This window comes from Monopterus albus, unplaced genomic scaffold (genome assembly GCF_001952655.1).
Source record: "Monopterus albus unplaced genomic scaffold, M_albus_1.0 scaffold398.1, whole genome shotgun sequence".
NCBI lineage: Eukaryota > Metazoa > Chordata > Actinopteri > Synbranchiformes > Synbranchidae > Monopterus > Monopterus albus.
The window spans coordinates 190,930-205,779 of record NW_018128278.1 but is presented as its reverse complement, the minus strand read 5'-3'; the positions used below and the strand labels follow the sequence as shown (position 1 = coordinate 205,779).

Genomic DNA, 14,850 nt, shown 5'->3' with positions numbered 1-14,850 from the left:
GTTGTCTGTATATATTCTTCGTACTCCTGTGCGTGGTGCTTACGCAAATGTTTAATCAGGTTTGAAGTGTTGAAGTTGGATTTGGTACTTCCACCCCTGGAAACACTCGCGTTGCACAGGTTGCACTCGGCTGTTTTGCTTCCCTCATCCGGAAGCCTAAAGTACGTCCACACGGCTGACCTTATCCACATAGCGGCACTAACTTCTGAAACTAGCCTAGCATGTGCTACCCATGATGCATTACCTACACTTCACGTGACACATACTGCGGTCTGCTCACTTGCTTTACGATATGTCCGTTTAAGTTTAGCTAAACGTTGCTACATGGTATCGGATCGGACGGATTAAATTCTTTTATCCGATATCCGATCCAAATAATTTTGCACAGTATCGGCCGATACCGATGCTGAGTATCGGATCGGTACATCCCTGGCGTAAACACACTCACACACTGAGTTACTTACTTGACAGGGTTTTCACGGTAGGATATGTTTGTCACACTACTGGAGTCAGATTCTTCATCTGAATTGTAGTAGCCCCCGGACATCAGACGAGAACTCCTACGAGCCATGCCTGAAAGACAGACATAAAATAATAAGACCTAGTCTATCAACATTTTATCCATCCTAAATTGTAACATGCCAATGATCAGCTGGCAGCAGGTACAAGATACACGACATGCTTTGCACTTTATGGAGTCTACAGGGAACACTGATGCATTGTGTATTCGTGTTAACATTAAATGCATATTAATAAAAATGTCTTTTTCCACCAATTACCGACTAAATGTATCACATAGAATTAAAAAAAGCAAACAAACAAACAAAAGCAATCAGTTTAACTTCCAGCAACTTCATCTGTCAGCTTCCCAATGGAAACCCAACCCCCCCACCACTAACTAGGAAGGCTCCCATATGGTGATCATTAACTGTTTTGTGTAAAATTCACAGACAAACCTTAAAATATGCTCATCTTAAAAACTAAAGGTTTTCCAGTAGAGAATTAGGACGTGGCAAGCAGAATTTTATATTTTGTACAACTATAATAATTTCTTCTGATGTTAGCCGAGGCCAGGACTACAACCAACGCTTATTTTTGTTATTCAACACGTGTTCTTCTCCGGCAAGGCAGGATACAAACAATCCTGAATTTCATACCCGGTTACACCTGCTTTATCTGAGGTGACTGTTAGAAAGTATCTGCTGGGTTAACCTTCAAAACAAAAGGCCACTGCCATCACAAGGTTTATGTAACAGAATCAGTCTCATTGGTCACTGTCTTCTTCCTGTGCAGATAATTAGCATAAACCACAGCTCACAAGCTTAACTACTCATAGAGCTACCTCCTCTGGTAAGTAATGGAACCTGTTTACCCCTTTTTGTTTATGTTTTTTTAATTGGAGAAAAACACATCCGACATGATTAGTAGCAGGAAATGTATCACTATGTCAGCATTTACAAAATAACTTCATTATGCTGTGGATTTTCACTCCAATCTATGTTTATATTACTGTTTCAAAAGTGCTGTAAGCAGGAGGTTAATGCATCGATTCATCTGAATCCAAGTCAACTGTCTGTCCTGGCGGTCAGTGATTAGTTCATATGACCAGTGTTAGGATTGGATTTCAGGAGTTGCAGTTGTTTTATTTACTGTTAGTATTATTTTGCTTTTATAATGATAAAGTTTAGTATGACTGTGTTTTATTAACAGCACCATGTATCAGTATTAACCTGGCTCTCATACATGCACTATAGTTATAATTGTCAGCTTCGAGTCAACTTGTAGTATTTCTCATCTTCTTGGATAATTGTGCAAGAATAGATTGCATAGATAAGTGTCGTTCTGGAAACTAAAGATAAGATATTGTTAATTTATGCCATCTTACAGACGTGAAGTCTGACGGGCTTGAACTGGTCACCCATGTCTGAAGCATGAGTAAGGGGTTTTACAGAACAACAGAATCAGGGAAGTAAGTGACACAGCTAACTGCATGTCCACTTTCAGTTAGAGAGAAACACCTGAAAATAGAAGATAACAACACACACACACACACACACACACACACACACACACACAAAACCTATATGAACATTCTAGAATATTGATGTGTAACGTTCCACCCATGTACAGGGCAGTCCCAGCCCGAGAAGATAAATGTGACTGATTTGTGATTATCGAGGCTCTTGGAGACTTGTCGTCTCTTAAAGCCCAGCGCTGTAATAACTCTGCATTTAACCAGAAGAAAATAAATCTACGTAAAGCTGATTCCTGTTTCCTGAGTGTTACTTCTTGGGGCCTTCAGACAAAAGAACTGGTTAAATCTAAAACCAGCTCCAGACATAACTCTCTCAGTTCTCAGCTTTTCCGACTTCCATATGGAGGAAAGAGGTGACCATTTGCAGTGATCTGAAGCACATCCTGATATGTTGACTGGTTAGTGTGCATATCATGAACTCACGCAATGGACACAATATTTTAACATTTCTGCTTCTGTTCTACACTTATGCAATAAAACAACAAGAGTAACGAGACAAACTGGCCATTTAATTCTATGTTAGTAGACAAACGGCTTCTCGCTGCACAGAGTGAATCCCATCTATAACCAACTCTGTTTGAGGCTCAATTTATTTGATTCCACACCATCAGAAAATCCACTAAAGTTTGAAATGTGCTTTGTAAATTCCATCTTATAGCTTTATGACATGTTGTGCATCCTACTGAGCCTGATCTGTTTAAAGATGTGTGGTCTCAGAAGAACTAACCAAGTTAAAGTCTGAATTAACCTGATATCATTGGCTTGGGACTGAAGCAGAGAAGTAACTAAGTCATGCTACTGAAAAAGGCGGCAAGAGATGACAGGAAGGGAAGCTGTGGTTGGTTGTACCCAACAGACGGAGACAGGAAGTCAGTCTGAAAGCATGCTCATACAGACGCACACAAGAACTTCTACTCCAGAAAAGGCTGGCAAGGCTTAATTTACTCAAATTTAACTACTAGCTTTTAATCCAATCTGGTCTTCCCTAGCACACGTGATGAACATAATTTGTCCACATTTCTGCCAGTTTTACCTTCACCCACATGTTCTGTGCTCTGAGATCAGATCACCACCAAACGGCGTCAATGTTGAGAACAATCATCTGTCTTTATGACGATGCCCAACAGCAGTCTATTGCTGCGGGTGCTGCTGCCAGCAGACAAGCCTCTGTTTACAGCAAAGAAGGACAACACACAGCCAAACAAACTGCTTTTTCTGCAGCAGCTGCCAACATCATCATTATTCAAAACACTTGAGTGAAGAAGCTGCATATTACAACACCGAGGTTCTACACTGGAACAGTGATAACAGTGTGAAGTTACAGCGGAATGTGCATCCTTACTGTCTCTCACTCTCTTGTCCAACCACCAGATTCTTAATGCAAATTGGTTCTTTCATTTTCAATCTGCACATCAGCCTCTGACATCCACACCCTGTGAGACTTTCTATACAGGCAAAGAGAGATGACTGATACAGATTGGACTCTTTCATTTTCCTTAATAAATGTGGTTAAAGTATGATTTAAAATAAGGATGTGGTGAACTGGGACACAAATCTCACATCTTAAAAACTGGTTTTTTGTTTGTTTGTTTTGTTTTTTTAAATACGACATGCATTGTGCCGATTCGATCATCAACACAAAACCAACAAACAGCAACAACAACAAATATTTTGACTCCACAGCAACAGCAGCGTCTATATGTAACTGGGCAAACAAATTCAAACAAATGCCTCGCTTTGTCACGATCGCAGTAGATTTTCCTTTTTTTCACAGCACATCAAGAGGCTTTAGCGGTTTGTACTGTAAGTCCTTCAAATCCTCCATTCCACTTTAAATGGAGTCTGAGCCTAGCTCAGCACCCTTCGCCTCCTGAACACACCAACCCCCTCCTTAGTCGAGCAGAGGTACCCCTGCACAAAGCCCTTTCTCCTCTTCTGTGTTCCTTGACAATCAAATATTTGATTGCATCCCATTACCTTCTTTGTTTCTGGCTAATCATCCTATCAACCTGAACCAAATCATATCTTACAATTGCCCATTCATACTCCAAACAGCCATTTTTATCTCCGAGTGGATTGCAGGCCTTTCAATTTCAAGTGGGTTTTGTTCCACTAAGGAGGTTGCCAAGTAAGCACGTTTAGCCTTGGTCACTCTGTGTGTAATCAATCTGGAACGTCATAAATATGCAAACCTTTGCAAGATGGGGACATCCCCCAATACATATAGGGAATCCTGTTTGAGCCACCATCAGAACCACATGCCAAAAGAGACAAAAGGCGCTGTTCATCCAGAACAGGGAGCACAAACTGCTCAAAACACATTTAAACCATATGACATACAGCCACACTTTGAGTGATTCCCATGCAAAAATTAGCCTTTACCTTGATGAAGAACAGCAGTAAAGAAGCACATTAAGACATGGCACTGACTTCGTGTGTCAGATACTGTCGCTGCTCTGCCCTCAGCAAGTAAAACTCAGAAGCAAAACTCCAGAATCAAACTGTCCCTCAACGACAGCGAGCTGCCTGAGCCCACCCTTTGGAATCTCACGCCCCCTTATTGGATTTACAGGAAATGATTTATTGTGTAAACAAATACAAAGTGGCAGAAAATGAAATACTTTTTAGAGTGCAATGTTTAATGAAGTGTGGACCCACTCTGGTGATTCAACAGCAGTTTAAATGGAAAACAAGCCAAAACTGAAACACACAAACACATATGTACAATAATGTGAGCTAGGGCTGCAGCTAACAAATATCATAATTAGTCTATTCTTTTTTTCTTTGGTGTATAAAACATCAGATAAGAGTAAAAATGCAAACCACAGGACATAGGCAAAGAAGAAAATGTGATGTAAGCATAAGAGTAACAAGGTAATAAGGGGAAGAATGAGCTAGACCAGTCTGGGACAAAGCCAATGGGACTGTGGAGAACAAGACAGAGAAAGGCAGGTGGCAGAACAAAGGTGAAAGACTGAATGGTGGACAAAAATGCAAAGCAGAGGAAAGATGAATTGGGAAAGTGTAAGAGAAATTTCTGTGTCAATTCACAAGAGAGAAACCAGCAAGGGAGTTTTGCCAGAGAGTGGAAACATGCAGAAAAAGAGGGAGAGAAAAAGAGGAATGAGAGGCTGAATTGGCAAATAAAAAGTGAAACCAGTGGGAAGGAGCAGGCAGAGAAAGGAATGCAGACGGCCAGTCTTCAAAACAAAACCCACTGGCAAATGGCAAACACTGTGGCTAACTTTATGACAATGCCAGTGAAATATGACTCAGACATAGAGAGCAGATGAGTCATCCATATACATTGGCTTCACACAAATTACCCCAAGCCTATGCAAAGCAGAGAGAAAACACTACCTGAAGTCAGCTACAGTACCTAACAGGGCTTGTTTGCACCAGTGTAAACCAGATGCTTGAACTGCATTCTCTGTCTGTCCAGCTCTCTACTCTGTTAACAGCTTGCTGTATCCTGACTTACAGTAAGACTAGAGTATTGGTGGGAAACATGGACAAGCCTGGGATCCTGTGGACAGAAGTGCCACTAGAAAGGCTCACTGTGGAGCCTTGGGTGTCTGGGTACCGAGGCTGTCTGAGGACTCCTGCCCAAGAATCTCAGGTGGGCATTCATTTCAGCAATATTCTTATTTTAGTGCTATGAATCGGGTAGCAAAACAAATATGGATATATTAGCACAAATCATACAGGATAAAACAATTTGTTTCAGCTCCTATTTTGGGAGAGAATTTAGGGCTACAATTAACAACTGTTTTCATTATGGATTAATCTGCCATTTTTCTGAATTTGTCATTTTCAAATGTCTCGTTTTGTCCAACCAACAGTCAAAAACAAAAACAAACAAACAAAAAGTTAGTCTACTGTCTTATATGACAGAGAAAAGCATAAAGCCAGAAAATGTCAACTTTTCTGCTTAGAGAAATGATTGTTTATCAAAATAATCAGCTGGAGAGTAACATTCATTGTCATAGAACTAACTAATCTATTTATTATTGCAGCTCTAGTTTTACATACATACTTGATCGTCTTTAAATGAGAAAGACCTACAACTCAATAATTTGACTACAGTTGCCTGTATTTTCACTTGTTTCAAATCATGATATGAGCACAATAAACTGTGCTGCTATATTTACACAAAGCACTAGAAACAAATAAAACTATTAAAAGCGACCACGATTACCTGGCAAGGCGCTGTAAATGGAGAAACAAGCAGAAAATGGCAGCAATCTTGTGAAAATAGAAGTTGTGTGAATAGATGGATCAAATTGCGACCAATAACACAGGATGGGAGAAAAGGGTAGAGGGCAAGGACAAGAGGAGAGAGAGGGAAGTGTCAGGAAACATCCATGAAGAGAGGACAGATGGGAACAAAGCCAAAGATGAGCCATGCTTATGTTGCAACAATGCTGTGTCTTCATGCTGTAAACAGGGTTTTAATGGAATAACTGTGTGTTCAGAAAGTTGTCACTCTGCAATGTTTGCTTTAACCCATGCCTACATCCCTTCAAAACATTTGGTAGAAAGGACCCTATTTATCATAAATGCACAATAAATCCTACCAATGGTCTGTTTTATTTAAACTGTTTGTTATTGTTGTCCTGCATTATATATTTTACTCTATTACCTTTGTATTAAACGGATACGTTTTGATATGGGGTCTCTAATAAAGTGCCAAACCCTAATGACACAGCTGGTGTTCTGACAAGGCCTAACGAGACATGTTACAACTTATTGGAGCAGTATAAAATAAAAATACCACTTTACACGTGTTTAGTAATGTTCCTTGAATGTATGTTGCAAAAGTTCTTTGTTCTATATTTTTACGTTAACACTTTGCTTAACCTACATGACATTTTAGTTAGCTGGTTAGCTTTCTAGGCTATCTTAGTAGATATGGTTTAAAGTAACGTTAGCTAATTCAGCTTTGCAAACATACAAAAACATTCCTGCACAATTAATTGATGTAGCATGTAACATAATTGTATTTTGAGCCCCACAATAACAGTAATCGTTTTGAAATTAACCGTGAGATTTAACGCTAGCTTAAGGTTAACAGAGTCCTCCAGGCTACATAAACTAGGTTAATTAAATGTTGTTTTTACGCAGAAGTCCTTAAACCAATCAAAGCATCGCCCAGCAGAACACATGCACATTGGACACCGCGCACAATAAAAGTCTGTGGTTTTATTTCTAACTTTAACTGACCGTTATTAGACACGACACTTTGTGTGCTTAACTTACCTCGTTATGTTGTGAGCTCTGTCGCAGTTGAACAAAAACACCACGCCAACCAACAAACCAGGCGGTTACGAACTGTCAAATTCACTGACAGGAAATGATGATAATCCTCTTCAGCCCCCCGCGACCACCAAACTCCGTTTAAGGAAGCATCCCCACTTTGTTCAACTTTGTCGAAGTACACCAATAGCAGCTTAGCTAGCGATGAATTTTCATTAACAAAATACTGGAGCCGGATAGCATAACTGTGAACTGAGACGACATCCAGCCAGACGATCTCGATGTGACAGCTCGTCGACTGTTTCGTTTCTGTTGACAGCAGCCGAGTCAAGCTAAACAGAGTGAATGTAAAGACTTCCGGTACTGGTTTACAAAATAAAGCTCTTCGCGCTTCGCTATTTGCTCTTCTTTCTTTCTATCTTTCTTCTTCTTCCTCTTCCCCTTCTTCTTCTTCTTCTTCTCCTTAATATAAACAGTAGGTGTAAAGGCTGAACCTACATCCTATTCCTACTCTTTTTTACAAAACACGTTATTAGACATGATCACTAACATCAAGCAAAAAAACCCACACTCTCATAATGGCATTGCGATTTTCTGATCATAGCTACATTTCTACAACTGTTCAATAAAATATTTTTAACCCCACTAACTGTGCTCATGTTCGCAATTCCTCACTACAGCTGGTCCATAAATTCACCCCTTTAACTGAAATGTTTTGTTTTGTTATTTACACTGGCCCTCACAATGGTGAGTTTAGCCAATTTAATCATAATCGTCCAGATCTCTAAAAGTTCTAGTATTTCATTTAATAAACAGTGACTTGGATAGTTCATGTTAAGTAGTTTTTTTATTTGGTTTAGCTAAATTGTGTATGATTACCTTGTTTGATTTATCAGTCATTATTTATTAGGACCAAAAAGACATTTTCACAAGGAAAAAGTGCATAAGCCTTTTTTTTTTATTTTTTTTTTATTTTATTCTTTTGTACACGGCCATAAGGATGATGCTGTACCATGGGCGTTGTACAATACTGTAAACTGTTTCCGGTTTGTTTCAAGTAGTTCATAAATTGAGAAAGAAAAGAACGCAGCCCGCCCTCTAGTGGTGATATATGTGACCTCCATGAAACGCTTCTCTTCACCTGCTATTCAGGCAATTGACACACAGTGGCGCCATCTCGCCATGTATAACTAACCCAGTCTAACACCCAGATCACAAAAACTGATGCCTTTAACAGAGAAGGACCTCACAGATTATTAGATTATTCATCATCATGGTTCATATTCATCTTGGTACCTTGTATCCTTGCCTCAGTGCAACAGGCTGTTATTTGCCTGTCCAACTTAACTACTACGGCTGTGCTTATAGCCACAGAAGCTCATGCATGATCTACAGGCATAGCTGTAACATATTAAAGATAGCCTACTAGATACTCATTTTATGCACCTTGCTAGGCTACACCTAATGTAATCTACTGCAGTAAAAAAATAAATTCCACTTGACAGCATTTCTCTCAGTAAATAATCACCTTTATTTATTTTGCATGTTACACACACAAAGAATTTGTTTCCGGTACAGAACCGAGGCAGCCAACACCGATGGCTCTAACCATCGGGGGAAACTTGGGGGTTCAGTGTCTTGCCCAAGGACACTTCGACATGTGGACTGCTTGGGTGACCAGATCTCAACCCAGTTGAACACCTATGGGAGATTTTGGACAGATATGTTACACAGCATCTCCTCCACGATCATCAAAACACCAAATGAGGGAATATATTTTGGAAGAATTGTGTTCATCCCTCCAGTAGGAGCACTGAAGCTGGACTGGTGGCTCAACACCTCACTGAGACACTTTATGTTTAATTGATCACCTTTCTGTATGTATACAAAAGCTTTTTATGTATTTTGACCTGTATGTATACAAAAGCTTTTTATGTACTATGACTGAGGAGAGAAAGCAACAACACCAGTAGTAGGTAATGTGACCAGTCAAGGTCAAACCTTTCAGAAAGAGAGGCCAGGTTTTACACTGGCTTCATCAGTCTATTCACCACAGGTAAGGGACCAAAACCATCCCAAAACACAACAGAATGCTTTTAAGGGAAACCCTCAGGGCTTTGGGACTCTTTACAGTTTTGCAGATGGCTCAAAATAAACTTAATCTGACCTTATGACTGGATAGACAAGGTCCAGGCAGGGGGAGGGAAGGAGGGAGATGGATACTTCTTTATTCCAACAGGTCATTTTAGGTGAAAAAAAAGAGCTCAGAAATGCAGCTGGTATGTCCGGATGGTTCCATATTTGATAAATAATTTCAGAAGGTCTGGAGACTATCAGCAGCACAGACAGGACCCTTGACCACTGAGCTTCACTGGCACAATGTGTGTCTGTGCGTGTGCATTTACGCCAGCTGAACCCATTGTCTCTGAATCTGTTATCATTATGCAGCAGTTTCCTCTGGTTAGGGAGTAGGGAGAGACAGAGAAATAGGAATACACTCAATCATCAGTTCCTCAACAATGAAGAGTCTATAAAGTTGACAAGCTCATCAGTCCTGAGGTCTGTTCCGCTGACTTTCAACAGAACATTTTTAATGCACTCTTTCATGTCTGGAATTTCCCTCCTCTCTTCACTTCATGCACACAACACACACACACACACTCCCACCCTGCTTTTCTACCAAGCTGGTGTCCCAGACACAACCACAGTATATAAACAAACAGTTGATGTCATGGGGACACACACACACGTTGTTTGTGAGACCAAGAGACTGAGAGGCACAGGGGCAGAGACACGGAGGGTCACAGTGAGTGAAATCTCTAAACAGGCTGGGGGACACACACCTCTAGATGATGAAACACTAGCTACACTCACAAACATACACACACACTGAGCCATCACCAGTGATCTCTTATCAAAGCCTAATAGGCAGCACATAGCAAATCCATTAGTCACACACTGGATGCACACACTGCACTACAGGTTGTGTACACTGTAGAAATTAAACATTGTGCAATGCTGATTATTTACACATGATAAAACTGATGAGAACTAGATTTGCTGCTTTTTTCTTTTTATGCTAACACCAAATATGTTTAAAGTTGATATTTGGCATCTTACTAATCACTAACAAACACACATCCAACTCGGCACAGCCGAAACTGGAGCGTGATGAGAAATGATAAAATTAGCAGCCCCCTGAGGAGAGTTTAAACCCTCACTATTTCAGACTACATACTAATAATAATATACAGTATATAGCATTTGCATACCATATTATTTTTAAAGTATACACCGTATTAGTTTTAGTCACGCTAGCAACATGGCTCCAGGTAAGGTAGCATAGGTCTGTCCATCACTTCAGACCTGAAATATAGCAAAAACTATTGGATGGATTGCCCTAACATTTTACTCAGACATCCATGGTCTGTTGATTTTGATGTTCCCCAGACCTTTTCATTAGCATCTCCACTAGAAGGTTAAAGTTTTCACTTATTAAAAAAAATCTGGCCATCTACTTGATGGATTGGAATAAATGATCAGATATTCATGTTTCCCATATTATGTATTCTGCTGACTGTGGTATGCATCAGCAGCACACTGAAAAAAATCAACAGACTTAAGGCTTATTTAAAACCTGCCTATAAGTAGTAAGCATCTGGTACATACTGCACTACTGGTTTCTTGTCCAATCAAACATCTTATGGCATGTGCTTTCACCCTTTATGTTGCGACTCCATGTCACCATGATGATGACAGTAGAGCATCAGTGGGGTTTCCCTCATGGAAGACAGAAATAAGCTTCTAATGAACTGTTGACAGAGTTAGTTGCCATGATAGCAGCTGCTTTAGTTTTTTTCCCCCAAAAAACATCCAATTGCACAAACCTTCATGAGGAAGCTGAGGGGCATTTCCACCTTCAAATATGTTGCCCTGCAAGGGAGATGACAGTGGATGTGTGACCTTTGTAATTTCTGGAATGTGCTGGATGGAATAAACAGGATAGATTTTCCTTCCTTAGCAGCCAACAAGCATTTTCAGCAACAGTTTAATTAAAAAGATAAAAATCCACCATTTTTCTCTCTTACCCCTACATGCAGTGAAAACAGTTCAGCTTGCTGTGAACTGTTTTCACTGGAACTACATTTTACATCAGAAACACTCTCTATTAAAACAATTAGGATGGTGATTCTGGAAAGGGGAGTTGCCATGTACACTGAAAACAAATGACATCATCTCAGTTTGTGAACTGACCCATGCCCTATATTCTGAAGAACACTGTGGAGTCCATGTGAAAAGTAAAGGACAACTGTTGATATGTAATATAGGTCATGTGCAAGTCTAAACATTTGACATCACCAGCAGCATGGCACACATTTAATCTGTTGAGCCACATAGAGTGGCTCAGAGTGGTCAAGCTTAAGCTGCCCTGAGACCAGTATGACAGCAGTGGACCGCGGGTTTGATCCGCTCCTGTCTAACAGGACACTGACCTCGCTTCAATGATGTCATCAAAGTGAATCAGAGATGTCTGTGAGAGAGGGACGGCTGGGGAGGAGTTTTATGGTAAGAGACGTACACCTGTGGCATTTTGCAGTGCCACACAAAACATGTACTTGCATGTGAAAAAAGCTGGTCCATGAAAAAAACATATACATAAGGATTTATTTACATAATATATTTGTATTAACAATGGATCAAATGATGTGCCAATATAAAAGCCATCACTTTTAGTTTCAAACCCGCAGAGAAGAAGCATTTTAGTGTTTTTTAGCCGATTAATTTACTGTAGTTTTAAATCCCACAGCTTTAATGGTCTGCTTCAGTTTTATTTCCAAGCTTAAAAAAAAGTAGCAAAAGAGCTCTGAAAAATAGAATGGCACCAATCCAGCACCAAAGGCACACAGACAAGGTAAGCAACTAGCTGGTGAACACAGTGAAGCATTTAGCAGCTAAAGAGCTAAAAGAACAGTAAACACTGAACTTAAATTCATCAGGTGAGCAGTAAATGTTCACCATAACAAAGCCATAAAATGTTAAAAAATGTTATCTTGTTTTGCTTAGCAAGTGACTTTATGGTTGCACAAGATGTGTGTGTGGGGGGGGCTGCTCTACTCATAAAATACCAGACATTACACACCATCACATTATATTATGTCTCTGTCAGTGTTTGTGTGACACAGACTGAAGAGAAAGACAGACCTGAGTGTATATGTGTGTGTTTGTGCGGTACAGGGGCCAGTAAGTCCTTGTCAGATATTGTCACTTATTAACCACAGCCTCCCTGTAGTCTCACCAGTGGGGAATTCTTTATCAGTGACATCACATGTAGTAGGCAGACAGAAGGAGACAGGAGAGGCCGTGACAGTTTCACGGAGCCAGCAGAAAGACTCCTTAAAAGGAGAAGTGTGTTGTTTTTTCATTTTGCCATCAAACAACATCAACTCCACTTCCTCAGATTGTCCTCAGGAAGAGTAGAGCGGTCGATGAGTACTGGCCACCTGACTCTTGTTCCACTGACTGAGAGAAGAATTAGCCATATACACCTCTGTATTATCTGTTACTCACTGAATGTGAGTCAGTTTGACTTGTTTCATAAGTGACCATAGTTATTTCTCTGCAAGCTGCACTGTCAAGAATAGCTCAGATTAACCACTGAATTCATTACGACTTGGATGTCATAGCAAATCAACATTTTCCAACTAAAACAGTTTGATAGTTTCAGTGTCAGTCTCACTGCCACAAAATATGGTGATAGTAATGCACTGATGCTCCTATTGTTCTAAATGTTTTATTCTGACTTCTGGTTTAGTTTGAAGTTTGATTTTGTTTAAAGAATGCTGCCACCTTATTATGTGTGATGCTTTACCAAAACAGCCTTGAGAAAAAAGTTAGTTATTGAAAACTAGTGAGACTGAAGTATACACTGCCTGCACTTCAGTGCAACACCTCCACCTCAACATCTGTGTTCATGAAGCTCAAAAGGTTTCAGTTTTTGGTTGAAATTGTCAAAATTGTATAAATTCAATTACAAGTTTAATATTGAGGTCATAGTTAAAGGTGGTGTTGTACTGGTCTACATTATATTCAGAGGTGTTCTGAATATAGTGTTCACTGCAGTGTTGCACTGTGACGTGGATACAGTTGTATAGATGTGACTATTAAAATGGCCAGGCAGCTCTTTGACAATAGTGGACAAGACTGAAAGCTGCAGCGAGTCGGGTCCACCCTTAGTCCCAGGGCTTCAAATAGGAAGTGTCAAGTACCTTTAGCATCTCATACAGACGCCAAAGGCAGCCTTTGGAGTGATTTCTTCCTGTGGACTGTACAGGTTAAAGTCATACACAGTAAGTAGATCTGATCATTTCTACGGGTGCCACTGCATTGAGAACTGCAGATAATAACAGGCTGTGAACAAGGGTTGCATCACATTATGACTTCTTTAGGCTATATATAGTAAAAGGGCAGTACTGTATAGTGTGTAATGATGGATGCAGCCACATCAATAGACACACACACAGACAGTGATTTAGACGTACTGGGGGCAGCGGAGGGTTGAAAGTTTAGACAATACAAAGGGATAATGTGACATGTCTGATGTTTGTATATGTGTGAGTATGTGTGTACTTTATTTAACCAGACAAGCTGACTAAGAGGAGATAAATCATGTTTTACAGTAATGACCCAAGGGAGTAGTTAATTACACGAATACATGGAATCACCCTGGTAAAACCACAGTTTTGCCAGCCACGGTGCAGCTGCAGGAGCTGCTGCTTTGTTTAATGATGACTTGAGTCTGGAAGCAGAGGTTTCTTCTCATTCACTCTCTCTTCCACTTGTTTAACCTTCCAGGAAATGTAAGTGTTTACCCTATCAGTGACAAGTCTGCCTCTCATACTCTTCCTTTGTACAGTATGTGTGAGTGACTTCTTGAATTCTTGAGGATGAATGCATATGTGCCACTGTGTGCATGCAAATGTAAATGTGAGTGGGTGTGCTTCTAAGCATTTGTGTACAGGTGTGGAGCTATGCACGTTGACAAAACTGTTCCATCAGTACCTGGCTGCTGCAGACACCACAAGTCTTCACCCCTCACCTCCTCACCACACCAAAGGGAGTCTCCCTGTGAGCTCATGTCTGGAACTCTTCTCAGCGCCTGTCTGATAAGGGATAACAAAGTAACATTGTTTTGATCTATACTGTATGTAGGCAGCATTTCCTCAATAAACACACACACACACACACACACACACACACACACACACACACACAAATCATTACATTAGCTAAGAGGGTGAATTTAATCTGTCCACGTTTAGCAAAACCTTTTTAATAGTCACTTAATAATATAGCAGAGCATTTAAAACTCCCTCTGCTACTGTCAAAGACAACTTGGATCTGGCAGCTTGGTCCTTTTGGCTTTTCAAGAGTTGAGGGTAGTGACTAAGGGCGATCAGGCTTTTGCTGTGCTGGCTCCCTGGTTCTGGAGGACACTACACCCACAGTAGCATAAGAAGGCTGACTCTCACTTTGAATATCATCCTAGAGCCTATTTTTAC

General features: G+C 40.3%; 1 protein-coding gene across 2 annotated transcripts in view; it reads right to left on the bottom strand.

Moving 5' to 3' along the window:
• The window catches only part of sun2 (Sad1 and UNC84 domain containing 2), a 17,369-nt gene extending 9,660 nt beyond the window's left edge, over positions 1–7,709 (bottom strand). For both annotated transcript variants that reach the window (XM_020586218.1, XM_020586219.1), the window contains exons 1-2: positions 7,295–7,709; positions 465–573 (exon numbers count right to left, since the gene is read on the bottom strand). In XM_020586218.1, the coding sequence (XP_020441874.1) occupies positions 465–571 (107 nt within the window). In that variant the 5' untranslated portion in view covers positions 572–573; positions 7,295–7,709. The remainder of the gene's footprint in view (positions 1–464; positions 574–7,294) is intronic.
• Between the last annotated feature and the right edge of the window lie 7,141 nt (positions 7,710–14,850).